The sequence below is a fragment of the Girardinichthys multiradiatus genome, chromosome 10, assembly GCF_021462225.1.
Source record: "Girardinichthys multiradiatus isolate DD_20200921_A chromosome 10, DD_fGirMul_XY1, whole genome shotgun sequence".
Lineage (NCBI taxonomy): Eukaryota > Metazoa > Chordata > Actinopteri > Cyprinodontiformes > Goodeidae > Girardinichthys > Girardinichthys multiradiatus.
In genome coordinates, this window is record NC_061803.1 from 13,195,528 (window position 1) to 13,211,567 (window position 16,040).

Below are 16,040 nucleotides of genomic sequence, written 5' to 3' on the forward strand. Positions count from 1 at the left end.
GGTCAGATTTGCTCTAGAAGATGGCAGTTAGAATCTCTGAACGGGATCCTAACTCCTGTGATTGACTTTATTGACTCAAGACTGGATCCATCATCAAAGTAGGGAGGCCACATTCATGTAATAGTAACCTGTATTTGTATGACCTTCAACCATTTGGATTTTTTGTGTTGGTGCGTGGGTGAGCGTATGTGTAGAAGTTAGTATGTTTTTGCTGAGTGGGTGTGTGTGAGCGAGTTTGTCACCTGGAAGTGCACAGTTGTAAACGTGGAGAAAAAGGTACAAGGCCTACAACACACAGCACCCAAGAGCAGCAAAGGACAGGTGGACTTGGCTTCCAAAGCCCGCAGCAGCCCCAGGCAGACAGACACGAGGCATCACCCCAGGGCAGCCACAGAGATAGGTCATCAGTGAAGAACAGGAGCAACAACCCCCAGGCCAAAGAGGCACAGGGTGAGACGTAGGACACTGAGCCCCCCGACCCAGCCACACTGTCATCTCTAACTGTACTGGCCAAGCTCAAGATACCTCCCCCCATCCCCATTTTTGCAACATATGGAACCCAATTTAAGGGAACATGGTTCTCTGAAGGTTAACCACAGTGTGGATTTTTACTCTTGCATAATTGGGGTGTGTGTGTGTGTTTTGGTGGGGTGTGAGGAGGATGTGGGGTATGGTTGGAGAGGAGGATGTTTGGTTTGGGAATCTCAGGGTCTCATCTTTGCATTTGAGGATGAAACCCAATTCACAGGCCATGACCTTCAGAATTAAGTGGTAGACTGTTTGGGGCCTCGATTGCAGTAATGCTGGTGTTGCTCCGGTCTCTTGTAGTAGAGAAACAAAGTATTCTGACCCTCACCTATGGTCACAACATATGGATCTTGACCAAAAGAACAAGATCCCAGATACAAACAGATGATTAGCTTAATTTGTAACATGGCTAATCTCAGCAGGAAGAGGATGGATAGATGCAGATAGGTATTTCAACACTTTTTTTCTGGCACTAGCAGCGTTTATTCAACAGTAGTTCGCAAGGAAAAACAGTGAAGAGATGCAGCAAAAGGCCCGAGACCAGGAACTGAACCCAGGGCAGATGTGTTGAGGACTTAAGCCTCAGCACATGTTGCACTCCCTCAACCTACTGAGCCACCCAGGACCCAATGGTAAGCTGACCTTCTGTTTTCTGAGGTAACCTACCTTTTAAAATGGACTGGACACTGGTTTCCAAAAACCCTTCTGTATCACACTGGCTAAATTAAGTGTTCCTTTATCTCTTATTTTAATTTTTTCAGGCTTCTGTTGTTGCTTACTGATTGAGCACTGATGAGTACTGGGATTGTTTTGTATTCTCCCCAGAAATATAGCTTGAATATCTCTTTATCCTAGTGCTGGCTGGCTGCTCTCAAGGACAACAAAGCAGCAGATGGCTACAGCCTAACACAAACCTTTTGTCGAGGACAGACTGTTCAGCGAGGACAAAAAAGAAAGTTAAGGAAAAACAAACCGCAAAAGAACAAGATAGGGAGACTTGGGAGGTGTTTATTGAAATAGCAAGTCCTTGTAGCTGCTCTCACCTGAGGATGCAAGCTTAGCTTTGCAGTCTCAGGGATCTTTTATCCGGCAAAAAAATTTAACTCTGAAGAGACTCGCACCGTTTACTGCACTGACTCATACTTCAAAGCCCTGCTTGGTGTGTGCATTGGAGTATTTATATATCTACGGTCCCAGAGCTTACGAGACTGAAGGTGAAAACGAAAAGGAGGGGAAATGTGCAGCTTCCGTTAGGCGTGGAGTGTTTGTGAAACAGTTTTTAGTGTTGAATACAAGATGCTTACTGACAAGAACTAGAACAAAAAAGCTATAATAACACACAAAAACTTCTTTATAGTGCCTTCATAAATTATTGACACTTATTGAACTTTTTCACATTTTGTCACGTTTCAAAAATGCCAAAAACATTTATGTATTTTATTATAATTTTATGTAATAAAATTCAGAGAGGATTCTCCTCATCCACTATGAGTGAGTTTGAACTATTTGATGAGAGAATGGGCCAAAGTTTCAGGCTCTAGATGTCCAAAACTGAAGCGGACATAAAAATACTGTAGGCTTAAGTTGCTGCAAAAGCTGGTTCTACATATTGAGTGATTGGGACAAACAACAATGCATGCTACTGTTTTTAGATTTTTCTTTGTATTATATTCTTCTTTTATACAAGTATAAAATGTCTAACAGGACATTTTTAAAAGACAAAACAAAGACATTTAATTTCTATTTTAACAGTAAAGGTTAGAAAAACAGTAATCACTGCTCTGCTGTACTTTTTGAACTAAATATTGCAGTTATCAAACTAATTAAGATTTCAAGTAACTTTATTTTATTGAGTTGTAATTCCCTGCATTGGAATAAATTATGTTGGACTAGATGTGATTGGATTTGAACTGAACATTTTGCTCTGTGTGATTTTGTTGTGAACTGGCACCATATACCTAAATTGACATACATACATTAAACATACTTAAATGAGTAAACAGTAAATATATAACCAGGCAGGTTATAGGCCCAATTTTAATTAAGAAACAAACATAAAAGGGGCTTCCGTCTTTTGCCTATAACACTTCTCTTTTAGGATGCGCTCAGAACTTTATGCAAATTTTGACAGCTCAGTTTTAATTTGACAGTTATCTGCTTTCAAGGCTGAGTGTAATGTATCCCGATGACAAGCTGAAGTGCTGACTGCAGGCAGGCAAAAAATTAAAACCCAACATTCATTAGACACACTCCAGGCTCACTTGGGTAATATTTTATTTACTCATTAATCTTCAAAACTATTTTTTATAATAAATTTCCACTTTAAGTTCATCAAAGAACCGTAACAATAAAAATAAAATTAAAGACTGTAGAAAAATTGTACATATAGAAAATAAACATGGTTAATGAACACCTAAATGTGGGATCCCGTCGACAGAGATGCCTCCTTTTGTTCTGAATGACAACAAAACATGGAGATAGAGGGGAAAGAAAGAGCCATAGATGTGGATGAAGGAGGGGAAAGACAGGTGGATGAAAATCAGGGAGAAGAGGGCAAAAAGGCCAGTTTAGGATAAATAGAATATGCGAACATGTTCTGTTAATTTCAACAATGCAATGAAATCGTCTCACAGTCAGTTTCATGTTCTTCCAAGCCCCGGTCCGTATCACATGCATCCGCCTGGTTGGGCCACATGAATTGGAAGGTGCTTTGCTCGTGTCATGGCACTGCTTGTGCTGTTATTTTATGGGGCTACAATTCAGGAGCTGTAGAGGGCTCACACACTTCAAAAGTTTATAAAGAAATCCCAACAGATCAGTTGTCAGGGCAGACAGAGCATGGAGGTAAGTAGAAAGAGACAAAAAGAAGGAGCCAATGCAATTAAAGCAACTCAAGTAGTCGTGTAGCTGATGGCATCAAGAACTGGACTTGTCTAACTATTTGCAACACGTGGTAACATCTACTTTGTTCTCTTTGTCATTCTTTTCCTCGGCTGGTTTTCGCTATGAAAGTTGGTCAGTTAGAGCAGGTGTGGTGGGCGTGGCCTATATAGGACATCAAATTAAAAAACAGGGCGTGGCCCACACACAGCTATACATCCAGGTGTTGCATGGCAACCTCCTCCACCAGCTTTGGACACACCATCACTCCACAGCACAGCTCAGGCATGCAGCACACTCCCGATGGTCACACTTTGTCAATAAAAGATTTGAACTGAGATTAATTCAAAGATTCTGGCCCGGGCTACACTGCTCTGGATATTTTTCACTAAACAGAATTTTTTTTCTTAGTTAAAAAAAACAATAAACACCTGCAAGGTTTGTGGGATTATAATAAAACAATAATTTTACTACCTTTGTTGTGTGAGCAGGTAGCAAGAGTGTCGGCATTAACTACTTAAAAGAAAAAAAAAGACAGAGTGTGGCTAAAGAAACGCTATGCTAAATATTCTCCCCAAACAACTGTAGCTCTTGTATTCTTTGATACTGTTTGATACGTTTCCTTTTTCATGTATAATTGATAGACTTCTACAGACTCAACTTTATGTCCATTCTATAATTCAAGACTTTTCCAGGTTGTGTAAAAACCCTACGTGGTTTACCTCTTTCTCTCAATCATTAACGTCTGCAGCTTAATTTTAGATTTGTTGAAAACGACATCAGGACAAGGCGAAGCAGAACTGGGAAGAAAACATTGAAACGATTTTAATCCTTTTATTGTTTTTAGCACTGAAATCGAGAGTGGCCATGTGCAAAATAGGTTTTTTATATCCTTCTATGTCACGCTTTTTAATTTCTAAAACATATACAAATCTTTACTTGGGAAACCATTTTTAAAAAAATCTTTTTTTTCATGAGAAACTCAGTTTGCAAGTGGTGGGAGGTGCAAACGCTGAAAAAAATCTCTGTTTTGCTAAATCTCTATGTCAGTGTTGACAGGGCCTCAAATTATTGTTGAAAACCCAATTGTTTGGACCGTGTGTTTGGTAATACTTGAAGCCGAGGTGGTGGAGTTTACGATGGTGGTGTATCTGGAGTTTCAACGCAGTATAAATCACACGGAGTAAGATAATTCACGTGCAATAAGATTCCCCCCCACACCTCCCTTCCCCAAAGTTAGTACTGCCCAAATGTTCCTTGATATTCATCTTCATCATAGTGATCATTTTCACCTTCTTGTATAGTCTTCAGAGTCAGTTATGAAGATCTTTGTGGGTCTTTAGCATTGCAGGGAAATATTTGTTTGTTTCGTCTGTTTTATGTTCGTTTGTGCATGTGTGCTGTATGTATGCATGTGAGGACACTGCAGTCCCACCCGACTGGTGTCTGTAGGTAGCATCTGAAGTCTCAAGTATCCTGTGCAGGAAACATCTCTCAGTTTCCTCTGCTTCCTTCTTTGTGGTTTATGCTGTTAAAAACATCAGCTCTGCAGCATAACAACAGCAGCTCACCCAGTCCTGCCTGTGCCTGTTTTCTCATAATTCGCCGTCTCTATGGCTACACATTGAGTTCCTGTCTTGTAGCTTCAGGGCTAAACTTGAACCACTGGTGTGCTTTTTTCCTCGCTGTCCGCTGTGCTTCATCGAGTCCCGTCTGCTAACAGGGAGGAAGGCCAGGAAGATTGGAAGAGACACTTAGTGCTTTTACATCATCTTTGTTCTGGTGCGCTGCCTCTTGCTCAGCCTGCCGTGTGCTTCACTTAAAGTCTATTTTTCACCCCTCAGTCCGAACAGAGGTCCGACTGTGGCAGACCTGGCTGGAGCCAAAATGGTGACGGGGAGTTGAACTGGTGCTTTCTAACTCATTTGGAATGGTGTTAATGCTCATAAAACAAGCCCCTTTCTGAGGCTTTGCTCATTGGTAAATACTGTACAGTGAGGGCCTGTGCCCCCAGGTCAGTCTGCGTGTGTATGTTTGTGCTTGAATGTGTGCTTGTTTGTGTGTTTGTATTTGACAGTGTGTGTGCAGGTGTGATTATTGGAGAGTAAACATTAAAATCATCATGTCTATGTCCCTGCGTATGAGTGTTTCTTTTTCTTGGAGAATATATCTATTTATGTACATATATTGTTATATATAAAGGTGTACGCATATTTGTCTGTTTCTGTGGGGGGCATGTACGCCTCAGACATAATACTCCTTGTCTTTGTTCTTCTTGTTCTTGGAGATCTTGGCGATGCCCAGCGGTTTGTCCTTGGTGCTGCCGTTGGGCTGTGTGGCCGAGTTGCTGATGTAGTTGCGGCTTTCGTCCACGTGGTAGGAACCTTCATCGCGGTTACGGTACTTGTACATGGCGTAGAGGAGGATGAGGATGCAGAGGGCGGCTGCCGCCACAATGCCCACCACCATGCCCGTGGTGCTGCTGCTCTCCCGCACCACCTCCGATGGACCAGGGAACACCTTCACTTCTGGCAGCGGAGGGCGGGCTGTGGGTGGGATGGGGCAAGTGAGAGGTGAGAAAAATGATGTGATTTTTTGCAGATCGTTTCATACATTATTAATTTGAATTACATGCAAAGACAGTGGGTGGAAAGCAAGATGACATAATGCTTCATCATGATGAATTATTTGAGAAGTATTTTGCATAATGGCAGCCTGGGAAGTGCAAACTGGAGCTTAGAGCCAAGCCTGTTAACTTATCGTCTGAATACAGATTAACTGACACAGGTCCAGAGTAAAGACATTATATTTCCGACACTTGATGACATATAGCGTCTTGCAAAAATACTGTATTTCATCACAAACTTCAACATATTTTAATGGGATTTTATGAGAAAGTAATTGTGACATGGAATGAAAAGGATACATGGCTTTTCTATTACTTTTACAAAATAAAATTGAATTAAATATTCTACCATGTATTTGTATTCAGGCCCCCCATGTCAATACTTTGTAGAAGCACCCGTCTCTCCATTTATAGTATTTTGGGGTAAGTCTCTCTTAGCTTTGCACATTTAGAGACTGAAAGTTTTGCCCATTCAACTTTTTGGAATAGTTCAAGCGCAGTAAGACTGGGTGGAGAGTGTGAACATCAAATTTTAAGTATTGCCACAGATTCTCAGTTGCATGTGAGTCTGGACTTTTAGAGAGTTAGGTCTGCTGGTGGGGGAGGCTGCCGGAAAATCTGGGAAAACCAAGTGAGTGGTGGGGGTGAGCTGAAAATGTCTGATGGAAGATGCAGTTTGGAGGATCTTCGACTCACACCTCCAGTGTTTTTTGTCATCTTCCCAGGGAGGCTGCCATTTCATTGTGGCTCAGGTAGTATGTTTAGGGTCATTGTCTTGCTGAAAGATAAACCTCCACCCCAGTCTCAAGTCTTCTGTAGCATCTAACACATTTTCTTCCATGATTTTCCCATGTTTAGCTCCATCTATCTTCCCGCCAACTTTGACCATCTTTTCTTTCTCTGCTGAAGTACAGCATCCCCACAGCCTGATGCTGCCAACACGGTTTCACCATATGGATAATGTTCAGACTGATGTGCAGTGTTAGTTAGATTTTGGTCTCATCTGAATAGAAAACTTTCTCCTTCATGCTTGTGGCAAACTTTAAATAGGACTTCATATGGCTTTCTTTCAAAAATGACTTACCATTAAAGCCTGATCTGCCATGTCAACAGATTATGGTATGATAAAGCAATTTTAGAAGGAAACCGAATACTTACATATTTATTTATAAAACATTTTGAATACCCTCTAACCTTTCCCTTCTAATTCGCAATTATGCACTACTTTGTGTTGGTCTATGACATAATATTCCTGCTAAGTACATTAAAGTTTTTGGCTGCAAAGTGACAAAGTGTGAAAAAATTCAAGTTGACTCTTGCAAGGCCCTGTGAAGGTGATGAGGGCTGCATTATTTGATGTTAGATTAAATTCTTGTTGGTACAAGAATTTCTATATTTTTAAATCTGATGAACAACAATAGGCAGCGCACAGGAAGAAAAACGATACATTTTCCAAGAATAAGGGATGAATAACAAAAGGATAAGAGAAGGTGAGGCGGCTCAGCAAAAGCGGAGAAAGGCACGAAGATAAGACGTGGTGCCTGGAGGCAGCAACCAAAGTGGAAATGAAAAATTCATAGCAGCGAGTGACCAAGGGGAAGAAAACGACAACTGAGCGACACATGAAAAACAAGCAGAGAAATCAATGTGACACGTGTAGTTTTTTAGCACGGGTCTCACCTGAGCTGTCACAGGGGTCAATGTCTTCATCGTCACTTGGACACTCGGCCGACGCCACCAGCAGATCGTCTGCCGTCTGTGGAGAGAAGACATCGAGATTACGAAAATAAATAAATAAAAGAGACAGGGTACAGACAATATACAGGCATTTGTTCTATTTATTTTCAACCCTTTTAAGCTCACGCAAGCCCATCCATCGACCACATTTTTGCCAATGCTTCAGACTCTAAGAATGGCTGGCAGCCAACATCAAGAGGACAAGAAGGCAAGAACAGAGAGGGGCGGGGGAAGATGAATTCTGTTTAACCCACAAGGGAACTACTCATTATCTCCTGCTCTTTCAGCCCTCCCCCTTTTATTTCCTTAAGCCTGGCTTTTTATTCATCTGCTTCCTGTGTTCAGCCCTCTCCATCTCATATTGGGAATTGAATGCAGAAGAAGCAGCGCCAGGGATAAAACATTAAACAAGCTCTTCCTTTTTTAAATCCTCTTTTTTCAGCACCTCTCCATATCCTAAGAGTGAATGTCTTAACAGCAGCTCTGTCTCTGTCTGTGGAAAAGCCACCCCTTTTCCCTCTCCATCCCTGCTCCTCCTGTTGCCATGGTAACTTTAAGTTCACGCTGTTAAAAATGATGGGGGATATAAAAAAAGGGGAGTGTGCACCTTCAATGGGGACCTGTGCATTGATTTGCTATTCCTGCCTTAGTGTATGGAGCGGATAGAACAGAGGTAGTTGGTGAAAGATAGATGATCGGATGAAGAGGTTTTTTTCTTTTTAATTTTTAGAACAGGCAATTCTGAAGAGAAAGGAAAAAGGAGATGAGAGCTTTTTTAAAAACTGTCTTTCTTTAACACTGCGCTAATGTGCCCTGCATATTCATGGACTACCGTTAAGCATCTCCTGCCTTTGACGCCTTGGCATGAGAGATTTTTTACGTGTGTGCGTGCATTTTTTACCACGCTGGGCGCTCGGTGCCGGCACTAAATTAAAATTGGATTGCGATGCATTGCAGTGGATGTTAGTAACCCAGTGAAAGCAGTAGAGCTTGAGAGGAAGATTACACCCAAACTAAAGGAGAATTGGAGTCTAATCAAAGCACTAATTGACCCATGATAGCTTTGCATAACAAACACACTAAATATGGCTCTCTCAACAACTTGTCTTTGTAGGAACATGGGATATAAGCAGAAGACAGAATCCTATTTGTTTATTCGTCTAAAAAAGCCTGCCCAAGCATTGTAAGGTACGATGGTGGTCCAAACAAGTCTTCTGTGGTTTATGTTGGCCTGAAACATGCATTAGGTCATTGATCCTTGGCCATGTCTCTTCCCTTCACTGGGTTTCCAATCAGTTCTGCCCACTGGGCTGTCAAACATAGCTGGGGTGAGCTTAGCTGCTGGCATCCAGCCAGTCAATAAAGCCTGTGTGCCATTGTCAGGATGCGGCCAGCACATGAACCGCATCACCCGTGACATCTGCCATGATCAATACCGAGCAGCCGTGCTCGATCATTGATCTGAAGACACCCACGCTTCCTGCAGAATCAAAATCAAACAAGTAAATTTAGAAATACCTCCTCTGATTCACGACATCACAAAATCCTGACCGCCCTGTTCAAATGGAAAAGTGTCATTTGGGAGTATCAGTCCACCTATTGCACGGGACACAATGAAACCGAACTCAATTTACACCCTACTGTCGACTCGCAGAAGCTACCAGATGCTACATCTCACCCCGGTTCTCTTCCCGCCCCTTTTTGTCCCCCAACTTTTCAATTCTTACAACAGAACATGCCTGACATACAGACGGAAAAAGGTTTTCAACATTTTTGGAGGAAGAAATACACACAGCAGTAAACAAACAGGAAGCATGCTTAAAGATTAAAATCTCTACCTGAGCAGCTGAGCAGTGCCAGCGACCGTCCAAGCCTCCCTGACTGCCTAGTTCACACATAATGCCTGCTCTATGTCCTGACACACTCTTGCAGAAGATTCAACAGCTTTTCTGCTACTTTCACACACACACATGCACACACACATACACACACACACACACACACACTCACACACACACACACACACTCTCTCTCTATATCAGCCAAGCATGCTCCACTGGTCTGTTTCTATTTAAACCCATCTACACAGGCATACAGCAAACCAATATGAAGTTGGAGGGCTGATGAAGAGATCCTGATGAGAAAGAGGAGAGGAGCTAGCTCCACTACTGCAGATGGTGAGATAGACTCATACAACGCCTGCATTAACAGCCTATCACTGGAGCTCAACCACAGACTGGGAGGGAGCGGGGTACAGGACACGAAGAGGAGGAGGAGGACGAGGTGGGGGTAGTGAGTAAATATGGAAAGATATGGAGGATAGTAGAGAGAAAGGGAAAGTGAGAAGAAAGGAAAAAAAGTGAGCAGCGAGATTAAGATGAATAGTGGGCGGATGAAAGACAAAGATGGAGACAAAGGTGTGAAGACAGGGAAGAAAAAGAAAGGGACGGAGGGAGGGTTTGGATGTACAACAAATATTCAAAGAGCTCGTGGACAGGTCAGCTGATTTCTGTCAGCCAATCGGGTGGGCCACTCTGAGCCCCAGGTTTCTTTCATCAGTCTTTGCATTAAACACAAGAGCTCACGTACACATGAACTGAAGCATGTGCATTCAAAAACAGACAGTGAACATCAAACCCAAACCCGGGTTCTGTGGCTCAGAGCTCGCCGCTAGCATAAAACGTCACACAATCTCTTCTCTGGTTCTCAGCTGTCATGCATTATTAATCCCTTCCAATTTTTCAGCGCGCACACAAAAAAAAATCAACTCACTGAGGACTTCAGGAAATGGCGCTGAAAACATTTCTTCTACACAAAGCACTCATGGAAGCAGTAAAACCCACTGGCGATATGAGCAGATCTACTTTCATTTGCACAAACACACATACAAACACACACACCAAAGGCTAAATCGCTCAATTATTTGGAGTCGTAACGATTTAGTGAGACATCTCCCACTGCCCCACCTGTGATGCAATGTGCTGCAACCTATGCCTATTGTTGTGGATCCACCTGAGTGTTTGTGTGTTTGGAATCTGTTTTTATCTACACTTTTTGTGTGTGTTGGTTAAGGCCACGTTAGTTGCCTGGCAACACAAGGCAGCCTCAATACAGAAGCTGTGTTCAAACTGTCCATTTGGACACTGTGTGGTCAGAGGTGTTTTAGTGGTGCACAAAATTCACACTGCATTTTCTTTCTTGTACTATATAGAAGATTAGAAACTCATTATTGAAGGGAGTTTACAGACCCTCCACATCATTTCAGTCAAAATGTATTATAACTCACCGAGCTAACCAGTATATGCTAATGCTAATATCCACATCTAATAGGTCAGTGTTTCCAAACGCCCCACTTGTTCACTATATAATAAGTTCAGCTGGTTGCTGGTATTTAAAGTCCATTAATTGAGATGTTAGAGAAAGGGGCAGTTTCCGGAGTTTTTCTGCCACTGTATGGAGCATAACGAAGTGGCATGCCCCTCCCCTACCTGTTGCTGCATACGGTCAGTCAGCAGAGATGGTCAGTGGAGTTCCAGACAAAGACTGGAATCGCTCATGATTTGCAAATAAGAAAGACTTTAGGCTTGACTTAGACTTGCGCTCTAAAGACTAGATGTGACTTTGACTTGTGATGCAAGTCTCATTAACGAGTGTGTTATCAGGAGAGAAAACAAGCCAATGGGTAAACTACAGATTTAGATTTTTCTAAATGTCTTAAGCTAAAAATAATTATTCTTAAGTCATTGCTATGAGTACATGAAACCACTGACTTTAAAACGTGACTTTTAACGTGCTCACATCTGTTCTAGTGCCTACTGTATGTGTGCTTATGTATGTAGATCAAAATAACAATGAATAAATGTCACAGACAAAATTGGTATAACTGTAAAAATCATATATTACTTTTGCAGATACAATGACATAATTATTTTTTTCTGTTTTAAACAAAAGCAATTAGATTATATATTTTTGTTTTCAATTTTTATGTTATTACTGTGATACTATGGTATTTTAACTCAAAGTGATCTTACATACTGGCCCATGCATTAAAAAGGTTTTAACATTTTGTTTCCTAAAAATCAGAAATTTCTGTGAGTGAGGAGGAGAAAATCCTTCAGTATAATGCTGTTTGTAGTGAAGGGACAACATGAACACAGGAATAACCTGGTGTTAACTTCATCAATAAAAGGACTAAATTAAAGGAATTTTGTATAATTCTTTTTAAATTCACATTAACAAGTTAAATGCTTTCTATTATTTTTCTTTGCAAATAAATCAATATTTTTCCTAATAGGGTAAATATTAAGCTTTATTAATTTCCCAAAAAATTATAACAGCTCATAATAGCATTTTCATGTTTAATTAAATGTTAAATTAGTGCTAAGGACCAACAAGACCGGTTTTAAATTCCTAACCTACAGCAATGCAGTGTTAAAGAGACACTAGATGGAATGCACTAAATGAAAAAAACAACAACCTTTATTCTCTCATTAGCTTGACTTGAACTGGGGACAAATGACTTTCAAAAACATCTCTGCCGATCAGCTGGCTGAAAGAAGGCTACCCCACTTTTGCATTATTGACAATAAGATCAATTTTGACAGTTTGGAAATATTTGTGGTGACAAAAACATGGGCAGTCTAGGCATGGGGACTAAAAGTTTGCCAATAATCTATTTTATTAACTTAATGCTGTATTAAAACTACAGTTGAAAGGTGGTACTCTACAAAGAGGTAAAATGGTTAAAAAAGCAATGTGTTATTTCAGGGGTGTCAAACTCCAGTCCTTTAGGGCCTGTGTCCTGCAACTTTCAAATGTGTCCCTGATCAAACTACCCTCAGCATGTAGTGACGTTCTACAGAGTCCTACTAATACCCTAATTATTTGGTTCAGGTGTGCTGAAGCAGAGGCAAATCTGAAAGTTGCAGGCTCTCGAGGACTGCTGTTTAGCTTTCATTTGTAATTTTTCATTTGCTGTATAATTCTCTAAAAATGTATCATGTGGGACAGTCAAATCAATAGACACAGATTAAAGTACACTGTGGTCTGAGCTAAAGAAGCATGCTAATGCCAACATCTCCAGTTATTAATTCTCTCTGTTTACATTTTCCACTTGTCTTGTTCATTATACAACAATATAGCCATTCCATATTGGCATTAGAGCTTTCAGCTGTAATAACAATGTGATGGGTTCTTCCACTTCGGGTCCTGGCCCTTATTCTTCTGGTTCTGGCTTATATTCTTTGGGTTCCAGGCTTTTCAAGGCAAGGAGGCTTGTATGGTCCTATAAGTCCAGAAAGCATTACTGTCTGAAGCTACCTCCTGGTAGAGTCACTCATAGCAGGGTGCTCTCTTAGGAGGTTCCAGGCTAACATAAATTTGTTGGCGAATTCGGTACATGGCTAAGATGGTAGCCAAATCATCTGGCTTTCCTGCGGAGGGATAAAAACCCAACAAGTTTGGCTCAACCTTCTGGAGAAAAAAACCTATCTCCAAGGGCTATTATATCCTACTTCCTCCAGAGTCACAACCTTTGCCGGCGACTCCACCAGTGACAATGATAACTGGGTATTACTCTGTCAATCCCATGACAACTACATCACAGACACCTGTTTTTTTCAGAAGATCCCCCACCACTGGACAAGATACATCCCAGATAGAGGAACTGTAAAGACATTTGAGCACATTCTGCTTGTTCACTATATCTTAGCTATTTTGTTGTGTTTTTTGAGATTACAGCTTTTTAAAAATTATTTGTTCACCATAAACTGTCCGTGTGCCACACATACGAGCTACCAAGTTCCAGTTTGCGTCCCTCAAACTCATTACGTTAATTAATTTTTGTACATTTGCAACATTTGCAAGCTGATTCAAAAGCGCCCATGTCCACATTGGGATGCTAATAGTAGATTTTATCCCCCATCCCTAACGTTGACAGCTGATTATTGAGACTTGATGAAAATGTTTACATCAATAGCTCATCCCCTTCTCTACCTGTGCTGGAGGATTTGAGAGAATATTATGAAAGCGTGAATTGGAAATATTTGTATTTAAATATTTTCTGTTGGTGTTGGTCCACTTTTTGTTTTCTCAAGTCCAAAGTCAGTCCAATTGTCTACTATAAAATTTTAGCGCACTTAATGCTCTACTCACGATCCCCTGAACGCTGTGGTTATTTCTGTTTCTTATGAACCTTTTTTCTACCAGGTTTTCTTTCCACTCAACTTTTCGTCAATATGCTTGAATACAACACTTGGTGAACAGCCAGCTTCTTTAACAACCACCTTTTGTGGTTTACCCTTCTTGAGGAAGATGATAAAGACATCAGTCCTTGCCATGATTGTAAAGTAGTGATTCTTATTAGTTGTATGTAATATCCTAATTTTGTGAAAACTTAATTTAGTCCTCTTTGTGGTGAACATGATTTAGTGAGCAACCGGACATTTCAAACGGGGAATAACTCTAGTACAAACAGAATTTGAGACACAAGTGATTTGACTCAAATAAGACCAACAGCTTTCTTAAGTATACTGAGCATATAATGGGCCTGACCTAGTTCACACAGTGATTTTGATTCTACCATAAAACTCTGCATGTCAGCTTAAACCCTGACATGAGAACTTCACAAAGCTAGAGCAGTTTATTTAAAACACGTACACACGAGCAGGGAGACACTGAGGGGTGAGGTGTAAAAAAAAGAAGCCCCTACAACTGCGGTGTCACTCTGCAGCCGTATCCATCCAGCTCATATAATCCATTATTGATGCCTGAGGCTTAGCTCCCAGCTATCAATGCTCCGTTATTTACGTCTGAAACAGCTGGCGGTTTATACACAGAGGAACAACTCTCTGTGGGAGTCTGGATGCGAGCGAGAGAAAGTAAGCTGCGGGTAGAGGGGCCAACAATTTCCATGGCAACTGGTATCATGTAGAAGTTTTTGTGCCGGTGCGGCTGTTTTATAACTCAGAAGAACTGCAGCAGACACAGGCGCCCACAAAGAGCTTGACAACATCTCAATTGTAGTGATCTGAGCAACAAAGCAGAAAAAGCCTGAACTGAAGCTGCCGAGTATGTCTTCTCCTATTTTAACATCAACTTTTATGTTTACCGTACTTTGAGCTATAATTATGCATCAATAACTGTTATGTGTTTCTGTTGTCTCAATATTATTAGATTACTGAACACATATTTTGTAAAAGCTATTCCGTTCTCCATTAGCAAAAACATTTATCGCTCCATAATTCAGCAGAGGGACCAATTAGTTGAGAATTTACCATCTAATCCATTTAGGCGAATGTGTTGTTGCAGAGAAATGCGGAGAGCCCCTATACACGAAGTACTTTTCTTCTCACAGACAAAGCTATAATATTCTTTTTTAAGCATGGCTGCATGCAAGTTTGAAACAACTACTATGTAGGATAGGATAGCCTTTATTGTCATTGTCACAAGTACAACAAAACTGAAAAAAGCTTTCTGGTCTGTGCTTAGAGCAATAAATAATTTAGGGATAGAAACCAGTTTGGTAAAACCCTAAAATAAAAACACACATTCATACTGACTGCACAATTCACATTATTACATCTCTTTTATATTCTGGCTGTATTGAGTTTAGCTATTGCTGTGGGATAGAAACTCAGATTTTGACAAAGATGATAATAATAATAATAATATTACAATATAAAAAGCAAGAGTTTCAGCAGCACAAAAAGTCCAAATAGATTTTTGCAGTCCATCTTTTTTAAGGTCAATATTTAGATTCCTCACTTGCTTCTGCCTACTTAGATCTTACAAATTCTTCTTCACAATATTTTTTTTTGTACAAGGAGGTAAGGCTGTAGACTACGTTCTCATACTTTTGAGTAACTTTAAAACTGATGTCAGTATGTTTGAACATTTCTAAAAACATAAACTTTTAAGATAATTTGCATAATTTTAACACTAAAATGCTTAAATCACAAGGTTAAAAACTCTATTCTCCTCTCTGTTTGACTTAAACATTGTTAGTCATCATCATCATTCATTTCAGCTCTCTGGTCATTATTTTACATCCATAATGTGCAATATTTTTATTTAACATGAGAAATGTGTTTGGTGGAACTCTTTGCCTTAGTGTATGAAACATGTGGCACATGAATAAACCTGCCTTACCACTTGCAGAGTAACAAAGTCTCACTCCCCTTGACACAACTTGATATTCTGCTGGTCTTGATAAAATGGACTGTGTGAATACTAATCCCCTTACAGGACTCATAATGAATCTTATCAAACC

At 40.5% G+C, this 16,040-nt stretch overlaps 1 protein-coding gene across 1 annotated transcript in view; it reads right to left on the reverse strand.

Moving 5' to 3' along the window:
* Positions 1 to 2,785: 2,785 nt before the first annotated feature.
* The window catches only part of nrxn1a (neurexin 1a), a 99,600-nt gene continuing 86,345 nt past the window's right edge, over positions 2,786 to 16,040 (reverse strand). The window contains 2 exon segments of the mRNA XM_047376692.1: positions 2,786 to 5,954; positions 7,715 to 7,790. Of these exon segments, the coding sequence (XP_047232648.1) occupies positions 5,653 to 5,954; positions 7,715 to 7,790 (378 nt within the window). The 3' untranslated portion in view covers positions 2,786 to 5,652.